General features: G+C 46.2%; 1 protein-coding gene across 4 annotated transcripts in view; it reads right to left on the reverse strand.

The window, feature by feature from the left end:
- The window catches only part of mob2a (MOB kinase activator 2a), a 63,821-nt gene that overhangs the window by 15,634 nt on the left and 35,891 nt on the right, over positions 1-12,296 (reverse strand). The window contains exon 1 of one of the 4 annotated variants that reach the window (XM_071539677.1): positions 1,096-1,305. The exons of the other annotated variants lie outside the window; for them this stretch is intronic. Within the exon in view, the coding sequence (XP_071395778.1) occupies positions 1,096-1,211 (116 nt within the window). The 5' untranslated portion in view covers positions 1,212-1,305. Of the gene's footprint in view, positions 1-1,095; positions 1,306-12,296 lie in introns of those variants that run through there. 4 annotated transcript variants of the gene reach the window in all.

Raw genomic sequence — 12,296 nt, forward strand, 5'->3', positions numbered from 1 at the left:
ACGTTCTTCTTGAATTGCATTGATTCTTCATGGGATTAACTCTGACGGGGGTTCTGTTTGCGTCCCTTTTGACACATAAACACACTTAACACTGCTACTGCTATTTAGGTCATACATTCTTTAAGTCTTACGTGTGCATTGTCATATGCGGTTTGGACATGGTCTGGATACATAGCCTTTTTATTAATAGGCAAGCAGATGCATGTCCGGTGTACTTTCAATTCTGAAGCCATGTAATTAGTCTATTTCCTCTCATTTTAAGTTGAAAGTGTACAGTGTGGTTATGATGCTGGAAGATGGGACTTTAAGAATAAGAGGCCTGCTGTATCCAACCTTGAGCCACAAAGTGACACATCTAGCCAAAAGATTAAAGCAGCTGATTCCTGTGATTTCAAATAATTGTCTGTTTAGATTTTCTAAGTTAAAACGGAACCGGTCTTAAATTATTCATCACACTAGATGAGGAAGCAGTATCACGTTGCCTCTTGGTCTTGTTCAGTCTTGCTGGGGAGAGCTGTCGGGCTGCTGAGTGCTGCTTAAAGGAGACTGACGCTTTCCTACACGGTATCACTGACTGGTGGATTGCTGTGACCCCGGAACCCCAAAGGGTCCCGGAGCGCTAATAATTGCTGCTGAGAAGAGACAGCAATCCCCCCTTCATGCCAAGTTTTCGAGACATGACAAAAATTGATATTTAGAATGAAAATATTTAGTTGTTGACAGTTTTAGAAAATACAGACGGGCCACGAGAGCGCAGAGCGCAGCCTCGCGTTTTCAACATTACACCGAATCACTATTAAGGCATTAGGCGTTTGTAACACAGTAGTAATACCTCTGAATATGTAATACGATGTCGGGGGGTTACACAGCAAATAGTGCAAATACACAGTCGACTACAGGCTGTTCATTGCGGAGAGAGCATAAGCGTGTGATATATGAACACACGTTTCAACCTCCTGACTCGGACAGTGCACTCCCTCGGTCTGTGGCAACTACATGAATAAAACATAAAGCATTTGTCACATTTAAGGTACGGGCTCGACTCGGATACTCTCTGGTATTTTGTCGATTTAAAATAACAAACATTGAGTTTACCTTAGAACTTTGCCGACTGCTTGAAGCACCATTTTGCAACTTAGTCCGTTTTTTGAGTTTCTTTGCGAGTGCATATCCGTTTTATCTCCAGAGAGAGAGGAGTAGTCTCCGACCATAGTTTAAAACATGTAGATTTGATGCTGGAATATCTCTCTTCTCCACACTATTCGGACTGTAGGATACCTGTGTGAATACACCTCGGGATTTTTATCTATCTGAAACTCTGACTGCACAGGAAAAAAAACTTTGTGAAGACTTTCGTGAGCGCCCTCCCCTTTCTCGACTTTCGCCCAATCAGCGGAGGGGAGAGTCATCGATGGTGAATACGTCAGAGTCTGCCCATGTGGACGTGGTTCATGCGTTTCCTTGAGGTGTAGTAGTTACAATGTAGCAACAGGTGGTCGGCTAGTAACTGGGAACTACAATGCAATAAAGAATTCGCTACATTATATATGGATCCATTTCAAATACAACAATGACCACTTTTCCATGATAAAGCAAAAAAAAAAAAAAGATAATTCGGTAAATATGCCAAACAGAGCAAGCAAAACATATTGTACATTACCAATAATTTGATATCAAATTATAAACCAATATCAATACCGCTAATCAGTGATGTAATGGTAAATAAAAAGGTGGGTAAATAGAGGAAGCAACCACCAACATGAACAAAAAGCAATTACATTTTCAGGAAAGCATTCAATTCTGGGGTTTTTTTCCCCTCCCTTAAAATACTTTGTCTTCATATAATGCTAGTAAGCATGACCTATACTATGATGTACGTATAGATGATGTACATGTACATAAGATGTACATCAGGCTAAAAAGGTGTGTAAACTAAGATTAGGTCAGTGCGCGGTGCCTCATAACCGTCACTCCTAGCTGTGTGGGGACTGGTGCCAGGTTTAGCAGAGGTTTGCACAGTGTGCATGCTGGGACTATGGGGCGACATTCCTCCTGTTGATGCTGAACTTCACCTGGAGTCAAACTACGACAAGCTGGCAGCAGGCAGGCATGTTCAAACTTGACTTTGTTAAGAAAGCGCAGGTGAGGGAATCAGACAAAGAGAGACACAGCAAGGCTGATTCATATGGATATCTCAAGGTTTCTGTGAAGGTCTTGGGGCCAAATTCTCAAGGATTTACAAAGAGAAATGTAAGAATTGTTGGACAGGAGAACTATGACATTATGGACATGCTAACATACTTGAATATGAAGTGTATTCAAATTAAGAATCCAGTAGACAGCTCAGTGAGCCACAAACACTTAAGTGCAAAATGGAGGGGAGGAAATGAACACTGAACATGGAGAGCCGTGCGAATCATGAGAAAATTACAACTAGTGTTGTGGAACTACCATTCTCTCACTCTGCTTCCCTCTAATTATTGGCCCTCACCAAACCTCCTCTCTCATTCTCTCTTCCATTCCTCTCTCCACACATTTCCCCTCCCACTCCTGGTTTGTTTTTACTCGCCTCTCCTTCTCATTGTCTCCCCTTTTCTTCACCATGTCTGTCTCTCTCTCTCTCTCTCTCTCCCTCCCTCTCGCTCCTCAGGCAGGACCTGTGGGGCCGCAGTGCAGCTGCAGATGTGAGAAATACCAGCCGGCTGCTGTAGCATGGACACACACAAAGACAGGCTAATCTAAGGGATCTCTGGAGCCCTGCACACTTCGAGTGCGTGTGTGTGTACACATGTATGTGTGTGTGGGTGCAAGATATTGAAAGAGAGAGATAAAAGAGATAGTGAGGCTGTAGCATATGCAGAAATGCCAGTGGAGCATGCCCAGTGTGGACTGCTGGACCTTATGAGATGCTGCTTGATTGTGTCAGTGAGCCCCTATTTGTTCATGTGAATCTATCTGAAAGTATCAAAGGGACAGAGGGTCGGATAGGGGCTTCTCATCACAGTCAATCTGCACGCTCATCCTGCATGGCTCTGACTCCCTTCCTGCCTACCACACTAGGGGCACATGCCTCTCCGTCCGGCCCCAGCAGAGAGCACACTCAGAGGGGAGAGGGTGAGGAAGGCTGGGTGGGTGGAGCTGGGTGCTCCGGAGGCCCTGTGAGTGGCTGCTGCTGTGGTGGTGGAGAAAGAGAGAGAGAGAGAGAGACCAGAACAGGGCACAGACTTTTCCCCTGCAGCTAAATATAGTATCAGCCTGCCTGGCCCATAAAGAATACAGAGACCAGGGGGAGGGGGAATATACGGTGTGGGTGTGTATGAGTGTGTGTGCTTGGGTATGCACAAATGGATGAATGAGCGAGTGAATCAGTGACTGAGCAAGCGGGCGAGAGACAGTACTACAGAGGGAACTGTACAGAAGGGGAGGGGGGGGGGGAGTGAGACCGAGGTTAAGGGCGAACAGTCCTAAATGGCGTCGAGCCCACACCGCTTGAGGTGACCACTCAAGTGAAAGCAGTCGCTGTAATGGAAATCCATGCGCAGAGAACTTTCCATCAATTTGCTTCTAACTATTAGATCGGTGCGGTCACCTAAAATAGAAGACGGCCATTCAGGATCACTGGGGCATGGCCTGGCCCGGGCCTCTGCACTGAGCTAGTCCAGACAAAGACCTTTAATGAATCGGGCTTCAAAGTCAAAGAGCAGGTGGCTAATAACTTAGAGTTCAGTCTTCGTAGGTTAAAAAGGCAACATGTAGTCGCACCCCGCACCCGTAGGCTACACCATGCTATGTGAGCTGTCCGCTAACAAATACAGATGGAGATAGAGACAGTGCCATTTAGGTACAACTTGGACCCCCTCAGCAAATTCTTACACAACGGGTGACGCGAGTGGAAACCAGCGGCCGCATTCCGTCGTCTGGCGGACAGAAGTTTACTCTTTCTTGTCTTCCCGCCGACGTCACACTTCACCTTCCCTCCTCTCTCCAGACAAGACATGGCATCACTCATCTGCCACCCAGGCGAGCACAGAACATTGTCTCACACACGCCCACACACACACACACTACGCATACCAGATCTTCCAGGCATCCTGTACTTGCATGTGAGCACACACACACACATACTGTACATACAAACTGTAATAACACACTTACTTACATAGCCAAGAACGTGTTCTCTAATGAATCAATCAATGATTTCGATAATAAAAATGATAGGCTACTTCTCTTAAAACAATCCATTTATTAATAGGCCTATATAAAATGTTTTGGGGAGAATGGAGGATCTTTTCAATTATGAAAGAAAGAATAAGCAGCCTGAATCTAAAGCTGTGATGTTTGTAGAGAGACACTAACAATTGTACCACACGTTTCAGATCAGATTAACATAACAAAAGCATGTGTAGGTCTAGAGATTGAACCAATAGCCTGACTTTGTATCAGTACTAACCAGCTGCTTCAAGTATGCTAACCTCATCAAAGACAACCACCCTGGAGACACAGACAGCACAGGCACAGATTTAATAAAAAACACATCACTCATTTAACAGGGAGGAGGAAGTTTATGGAAATACTGTGACGTCAATAGAGGCTGGCCCTGTGACTGGTAGGCAAACTGATGGAACGGCCCAGTGTTAAGCCTTAATCTGATAAGTGCAGCCGACCATCAATAACTGTGATCTGACCAGGAGATAATGCAAGGAAAATAAAGAAGGCGGTGGAAAAATGCAAGTAATTCAAATCATTGCGTTGCTGACGTCACAACGCCCCGGTTAGGAGGTGGTCCTCTATCTGAGTTAAAAAATTGGTATGGCGAACTCTGAGGAATGGAAACAAAGCAGGTTTTACTCATCTATTGCTATAGCAAAGTGACACTGGGCAATTAATGAACAACAACAATCAAAACCCACATAAAACTATAAAAAGTTGTCCAAGTTGGTGTCACATCTTGGGCAAAGCGTGTTGGCCCGGGGCTCTCTGTTCACTGCTGATAGAGATGGATGGCTGGCTGGCCTAACAGGTTGGGTCTGAAAGTCGGCGGACATTCCACCTATTTGAGACAAAGAAAACACTGATTCCTGGCCAGCAACAGATGAGTCACAACCGCAGCAGATGCGCCTCGGGACCTGGCAACAGCTCAGTCCCACCCCTGCCAAAACGAATCTCCAGCCAATCATACCTTAGATCAACATGACAGACAGGTCAGGCACCCAACCACATAAAAAAAAAAATGAAATCAAAATCAGAGCGGTTCCAAGTTGCTCTCTGAGCGCCGGCAGAACTTCAGTTGGTGTTGCGTTCTGGGTGCGTGCGGGTGTGTAGTGTGTTTAGGTAAGGCCTTAGCCAGTGAAAACAGTGCAGGCTGATGGTCTTAGTGCCTGGGGGATTTCTATAGGCCCAGATAGAGGTCAGCAGGGCCAGGAGACACTCCACACACTGAACCCTGCGACCTGCCCTGCAATACCAGCCTGAACCTACTCTATCAGACAAGACACTGCAGCGTTTCCTTTTTTGTGGAAAATTGCCCCCATCGCTAGGAAAATGTAAATACAATCAAAATTCATCATCTGTTCTTATTTCACAGCCTGCTCTCCAAAAAATTACAATTACAGCATAAGTGTCCATATATTCCAAATAAGAGCCATTCTTAAACTGCAACACATATGGAGACTGATCCTGGCACGGGTCAGGGAGCAAACTGGGTCCCAGAACCAAATTTACCCCCACCCTCCACTTTTACAAAAACAATCTACAGCAAACAGTGGATGTTGACTATGTTGACTATGTGTGACCTGTATAGAGCCTCGGTAGACAGCGTGTCTGTGCATGTACTGACAAAATCTGGACGAGAATAGTGGTTATCAAAACAGAGCAAAGTAGCAAGTGAGTGGGAGTCTCTCGCTGCGCTCACCAACAATCTTGGTCAACCTTGTTTGCTTAACTTATTTGTCACCCCTCCCTCAAAGCACTCACACCTCTCTACACAGTGGGCTCGCAGATATACACAGTGGGTTAAGCACCAAATGCAATTGTAATGTATTGCCGTCACATTTTCTATACTAGATAGTACATGGCATTTCATTCATCATAGTGATGCATCGGCTCTATAAAGATGGACTGGACTACACCAGGTCTTGTCCATCAATATGCTGTCCCACTTCTCTTTACCCTATCCTCTCTTTTTTTCCCCCTTGAGGCCTTGCAGGGGGATAACCCGACCTCTCTATATCTCCATTTCCCTCCAGCCTCTTTCTCCTTTTCTCTCCCTGGCCTCATCTCTCCATCCCTCTCCCTAATGCTCTGCATTCCAGTAGGGGAAGGGCAGCATGCAAAGACATGCCATCGCTCCCTGCACACACAGCCTGGCTAAACAAAGGAGAGTCAGGAGAGAACTGAGGAGACAGAAGAGCTTGAAAAGTGAACTAAAAGAGGTCAAGAGCAAGAGATTTTAGAAGGGTAGCTCTCAATGTGGTTTGACTTGGCTTATCTTGTTTGGGTGGTGGATGTGCACTTCATGAGCCAACACGTTGGGGTATAACCTCATGCTCCATTTAACAGCAGTAATGGCACAAAGGAAAAATTACTCAGCTGCCTAATTGCCACCGCATTCATAATCCAATTAGGAGTCAAGTTAGGTTGTATTTCAAAAATGTCAAATTGTTTCTGCATACTTTCTGGCACTGGAGCCGTTTCAAAAAGGAAGTTTGCAAAGGAGAGTAACCAAGTATGTTTGAAAGACGGGAGGCCATGTTCTGACTGGTTTATGACTGATGAAGGAAGAGAGGGCTTTAGTGAGATGGAAGACGGGAGATGAGAAATACCAGACTCGTGTCCAGACGTTTATAAATCACCATCTCCATGGCTACTGCTCAGATTAAACACTATCAGTAGGAATTGGCCGGAATGGGAGATGAAGAGTAGAGGAGGATGAAACGGGAGAACGAGAGGAACGAAGAGGAAGGAAGTGAGGAGGAGGAGTATTTAAGATTAGTTAAGCGAGAGGGGTGAAGAGAGGGCAGCACAGAAGGGGACGGCAATAGGAGCAGGGAGGTGAAAAACAGAACAGAAACAGGAGAGTGAATGATAATAATAACAGGGAATTGGAGGGATGAGTGGAGAGGAGGAGTGAGAGAGTGCAGTTGAATGGGGGAGGCTGTCACAGCATGCCCCGGCCGCCCGGCGCACTCCTCCTCCCAGCATTCCACAGCAGGGGAGAGTCTACCGCCGATCCCTCTGCATCCATCCCATAATTCACCACCTTGGCAAGCCAAACACCTGTCTGTCATAGGGGAAGCGCACACACACACACACACACACACACACACCCATACACACACAGACCAAGACACAAGCGTGTATCTGTGAGCCCTGAGGATCAGGTGCAAGGTCAGCTATGAAATAATGGGGCAGCGAGGTTGCAGAAGAGCGGTCAAGGTGCAAGATGGACAGGTTCAAGTAGCAGAGAACCAGCCTGTGGAATGATGTGCCACTGCAACACAGGTGTTCATAGCATGGCCAGAATGTGATTTTGTCCTCAGGCCTGCTGGTAAAAAAAGGGGGGAATGGTTTCTTTCCTGCTAATGGCTGCAGGTCTATGGCAGGGTCAGGTTTGCTGGCTCTGTCTGTCTCAGCTGTGAGAGGCTGACAGTAATGGTGAGAGACCAAATGTCACTCCGTCAGTGTCATGGGACAAAGTCATTATCATCTGACACCATCAGGGCCTGGGGCAAGACACACACAGGCAGCCTGAGGGGGGTAAACTATACTCCAGTATTGACTTCTCAGAGAGGAGAGAGGCTGCCCGCAACTGCAAGGTAATAACAGAGGATTCAAGAGAACTGAAGTGAGCGCATAAACTTCCCCTGAAATGTTCTCATGATATAGGAGTCATTACACCTGCAAACAGAGTATAAAATGAGTGTGTGTGTGTGTGTGTGTGTGTGTGTGTGTGTGTGTGTGTGTGTGTGTGTGTGTGTGTGTGTGTGTGTGTGTTTTGTGTGTGCACGTGCAATGCCTTGTGATCTGCTGGGGGAAACAGAAAAGGTTCCCCAAGGCTACACCGTCTTCCCAGAACTCTGCTAATAAACCTCAGCAAGGAAAAGAATGCAACTTTTCCTGGGAAGAATATGATAGGGACTCGTAACCTTGGCACTGAGGCCGGGACACACACACACAACGTGCTGAACTCTCTACATTCCAACCTGCAGATAAAATTCAGAACCAAACAAAAACATTAAATACAGATTGCAGTTCCAACAGAACACTCACAACAGTGCGTAGGGATGTGAGAGAGGTACTGGAGATAGTGTGGTTTGGCCGTCATGCCCGACACGTGAGAGGGGAGCATTCCTTGTTTTGTGCACACATTGTTGAAGAGAGAACTGGATGTGAGTGCAACACTGCCACCTACAGGTAAGCCATGGGGCATTGCACTACAGTCAAATACACAACCTTTTAATACCTGGAGATGAGCAGAAAACTGACCTCGGAGCAGAGTTTACTAGCGATTAGAACCTAGCTGCTTTTTGCATTTGAGATTAGTTTACGTTACCAAGTGCAGTACCCACCCATGGAAAAGCAAGGCCTCTCAGTGCAGACGCAACCTCACAGCTAGACTGAGTTTCCATTCTACTTTTCCATTCCGGGGTTTTATAATAAGGGTGTGGATGCTCAGATGTGTGTGTGCGTGCGCGTGTTTCCTGATACTTGAAACTGAACCACCACTGTGCTGACGCTACACACCCCAGTATCCTTTGAAGACTGTAAAACTTAATGAGTAACTTTCCACCACTGTTGTGGCTGAGCAGTGTGAAGAACGCGAGAAATGAAAGTGAAAAACAGAAAGAGAGAGAGAGAGACAGACAAGATGCGAGATCAGGATCGCGTCAGTTTGAAAGATCACAGTGCTTCAGTCTGCACTTAAAATCGCTGAACAAGGAGAGGTGAGGTTTCAAGGCAAGGAAAAGGGGTGTTCATGATGTAAAAGAGAGGTGGGGGGAGGAAGGGGGGAGAGATGCGGGCAATCGCATGCTTCTGTTTGCTCAGGAGGACAAGAGGCAGTCTGTGTGTGTGTGTGTGTGTGTGTGTGTGTGTGTGCGTGTGTGAGAGAGAGAGAGGGCGGGATGGATGAAGGAGAAAGACTGTCATGGAATACAGGGATGGATGGAGGGAACTAAGAGGAGGGATGGCGGGAAAAGGATTGGGGTAGCGCCCATGTTTGCACAGGATGTGTGTGTGTGTGTGTGTGTGTGTGTGTGTGTGTGTGTGTGTGTATGTAGGGCGGAGTATGGCGGGATAGGCCATACGGCTTCAGGGGAACAGAGCTCTCTTTTCATGGTCCTGAGGAGGGAAAAAAACAACAAAAACAACAAAAACACAGAGGGCAGTGCCAGCCCACATTTCTAGGTCTGTGTGAGGAAGAGAGGACCCTCAGTTAAAGCTGCAGAGAGGATCAGAGTAGCCAGCCTACTGTACAACAGCCCAGACCTGCAGGCTAGAAGGTGACGTGCCAAAACCAAGACTGAAGGTGTCCAAGAACACCCATCTAACAAACCTAAGAAACAGGCGACAGCGTGGTTTAAGCTTAAGCTAACAAGTCCACTAGTGGTCTTTCGGGAGAGATGGGATCACGAAAGGCACAAAGACAGCACTGTAGGAGTTGCGGGTTAGTCTTAGAGGCAAGTGATGCAGAGATAAAGAGGAGGGTGTGGGGTGCATGAAGAGGGACTTTCGGCGTTTTCTTTTGTTGTTTTCTGTTCCAAGGTTGTGCATGCCTGCTCTGATCCAGCTCATTAACTCCTAAGTGAGGGCATTTAGTCACAGATGTCCTACGAACGGGAATGTGAATGCATGTAACCTATGGCAGTTCCCAGACCGGACTCACATCCACACATACACACACACACACACACAATGACAGAAATGTACAGAATGTTCCTTGAAAACAGAAACTTAACCTTAGACTAATTGGTGAGAGTGCCGTTGGACTGTGTGAAGGAGTAACAGCATATTCAACATATCGCTCTCTGACTTAAACACAGTGTGACCAATGGAATGAGGGGACTATGTAAGAAATGTTGAAAATCTCTACATAAGACAGGGAGGGGTGAGCGTCACCCGTTCAGGCCAGCCTCCCTCAAAGACAATCTAAACGAGACAATTATCACGGCCTCCAAGAAATGATAATGACTTTAAAAACTCACTGATGAGATTAACAAATTGCCTTAAGATCACAAGTCAATTCACATTAGTTCGCTCCACCACACACACACACACACACACACAGCTGTTTCTAGCTATATTACATAACTCGTAATCTACTAATAACAAAGATGAAGATGAAAGATGAAAGGAGGGTTTGGGGGACCCCTTTCCTGGGGAAACATATCCATGTCCTGCCCCAGCAGACAGTGAACACAGCTGAACTGGACTATCTGGCATGTGAGTATGCAACAACACTAGTAATTTGATTTTATTTCGCTCTAGCCACTGGCTCGCTGCTCTTTCACCCTGAGAGCATTGCAACTGACCGAGTCTAAATGCTCAAAGCTGGAGCTGCTGTGGAATAGTAAACAAGTTGTAGAGCTCTGTGCTTTAATATTAGTTTGTTTCCCTGCCTATAAGAGTCTTAGGCTGCTGATAAAAGTATCTTTTTTTGATCTCCTGAATGAAAATGTAAAAACACCTTTTTGTTTTCCTTACATAAGGCATTTGAAGGGCTTCCACTTGTGCCCTTGAGCTAATGAGTGGGAGGCAATATTGGTTCCTCTCATGTTTATTTCCAAGTTATGTGATATTAGTAATTATTCAGCCTTCTTTCCTAATGCAACCCCCCCCCCCCACTGGTGAAAAGGGAAGACCTTGAATATGTTGACCAACACCCGTGTGGGCCTCCCTTCAGCGTTACATACCCAATGAATCCTTCTAAGGTCAATGACACATGCTTTAGAGAAAACACAAACTCCATCTACCGGAATGTTTCGTACAGTAGGAGTTATCCTAACTAGCGTCACGGCAGAACAGTTCGTCTCTCAGAGTAACAGCCAACTCACATATGCTGCTCTGCTTATCACAACAACCGTGCGGTCAAACAAAGAGAACAAGGACATTTTCAGAGGGAGCACAGGCAGTGCCTGCCCACGCACTATCCCTGAGTGGAGCGTTTTAAAAATGCATTAGTGGTGCTTTCACATTCTGTCTAAGTACCACAATTGAAAAGGCGCTTGATTAAAAACTATAATCAAATTCAGTTCCATGTATTATCTTTTACCCAATTCAACGCGACAGCCTGGGCCTTCGCAGCACATTCAGTTCTATTCAAAAGGGCGATGACTCAGGGATGTGGGCAGAACACAAAAGACAAAAAAGACAAAAACAAGGAATAATGGGTAAAAAAAAAGGGCAGGAAAATAGTAATCTGCATTAGGGATGATGAATGAGTGTTGTGTCCAAAAATCCTGAAATCCTGAGAAGAAAAAACAAAAAAAAAACAAAAAAAAAGTCCCACCCCTGATGACTAGACGAGATCTGGTCTCCATCTGATAGCAGAGGAAACTCTGGTCCATTGTGTGAGTTTGATTAACACTGGGAGTGGACTAAGGTGTAGGAAGCGGTCACACCCAGGACTGGTGAAGGAGTGAAGTGAAGCGTGCGAGCGGAGGAGGCCGACAGATAACCGACATCAACCGAGCCGGTGGAAAATATGAGTGTCAGCGCTGCCTGGTAGAAGGTGAGGGCTTAGGATGTGTGCTGCAGTTTGACCTGTACTCTTGTGAGCGTGTTCCTTTGTGTGCATTTGAACCTCTAATCGGCTTAGAGGTGTACAGTGTACGCAGGTAAATATGTGTGTGCGTGTGTGTGCGGGGCTGGCTGACACCTCTGCTGATCGGAGAGGAAGCATTATCTCGCCAAGGAGGGAGGCATGGGACGCACTGGGAAGGCGGGCGTGGAACATGATGTAACCACCAGCACCGCCTCTCGCCGTCATCCACCCATAACAACAAAAACATCACTGCTACCAAACAACAGGAGCTGAAAAACAAGACCTAAGGCTGTAACGGTTAGCCTGCAACATAGACCAATGACAAGAAAACATGAGTGGGCTGTGAACTTGGCAGCAGGATTGCAATCTTCACCACCAAAGCGCTGTAAGTAGCCTAGAAGGTCCTAAGTGCAGATCAATTCCTGTCTACATTTTCAGACAGAGGTGTGTCTTCCACCCTAAAACTAATTTTCGGTCCATTAGCTGTGACAGTAGATCATGTCGGGTTGTTAGGAAATATCAGTCTCTCGGGGCT

Source organism: Centroberyx affinis, unplaced genomic scaffold (assembly GCF_046629955.1).
Source record: "Centroberyx affinis isolate AG114_WGS23_722 - 3 ecotype Tasmania unplaced genomic scaffold, CSIRO-AGI_Caff_v1 ptg003487l_1, whole genome shotgun sequence".
In the NCBI taxonomy this organism is placed as follows: domain Eukaryota; kingdom Metazoa; phylum Chordata; class Actinopteri; order Beryciformes; family Berycidae; genus Centroberyx; species Centroberyx affinis.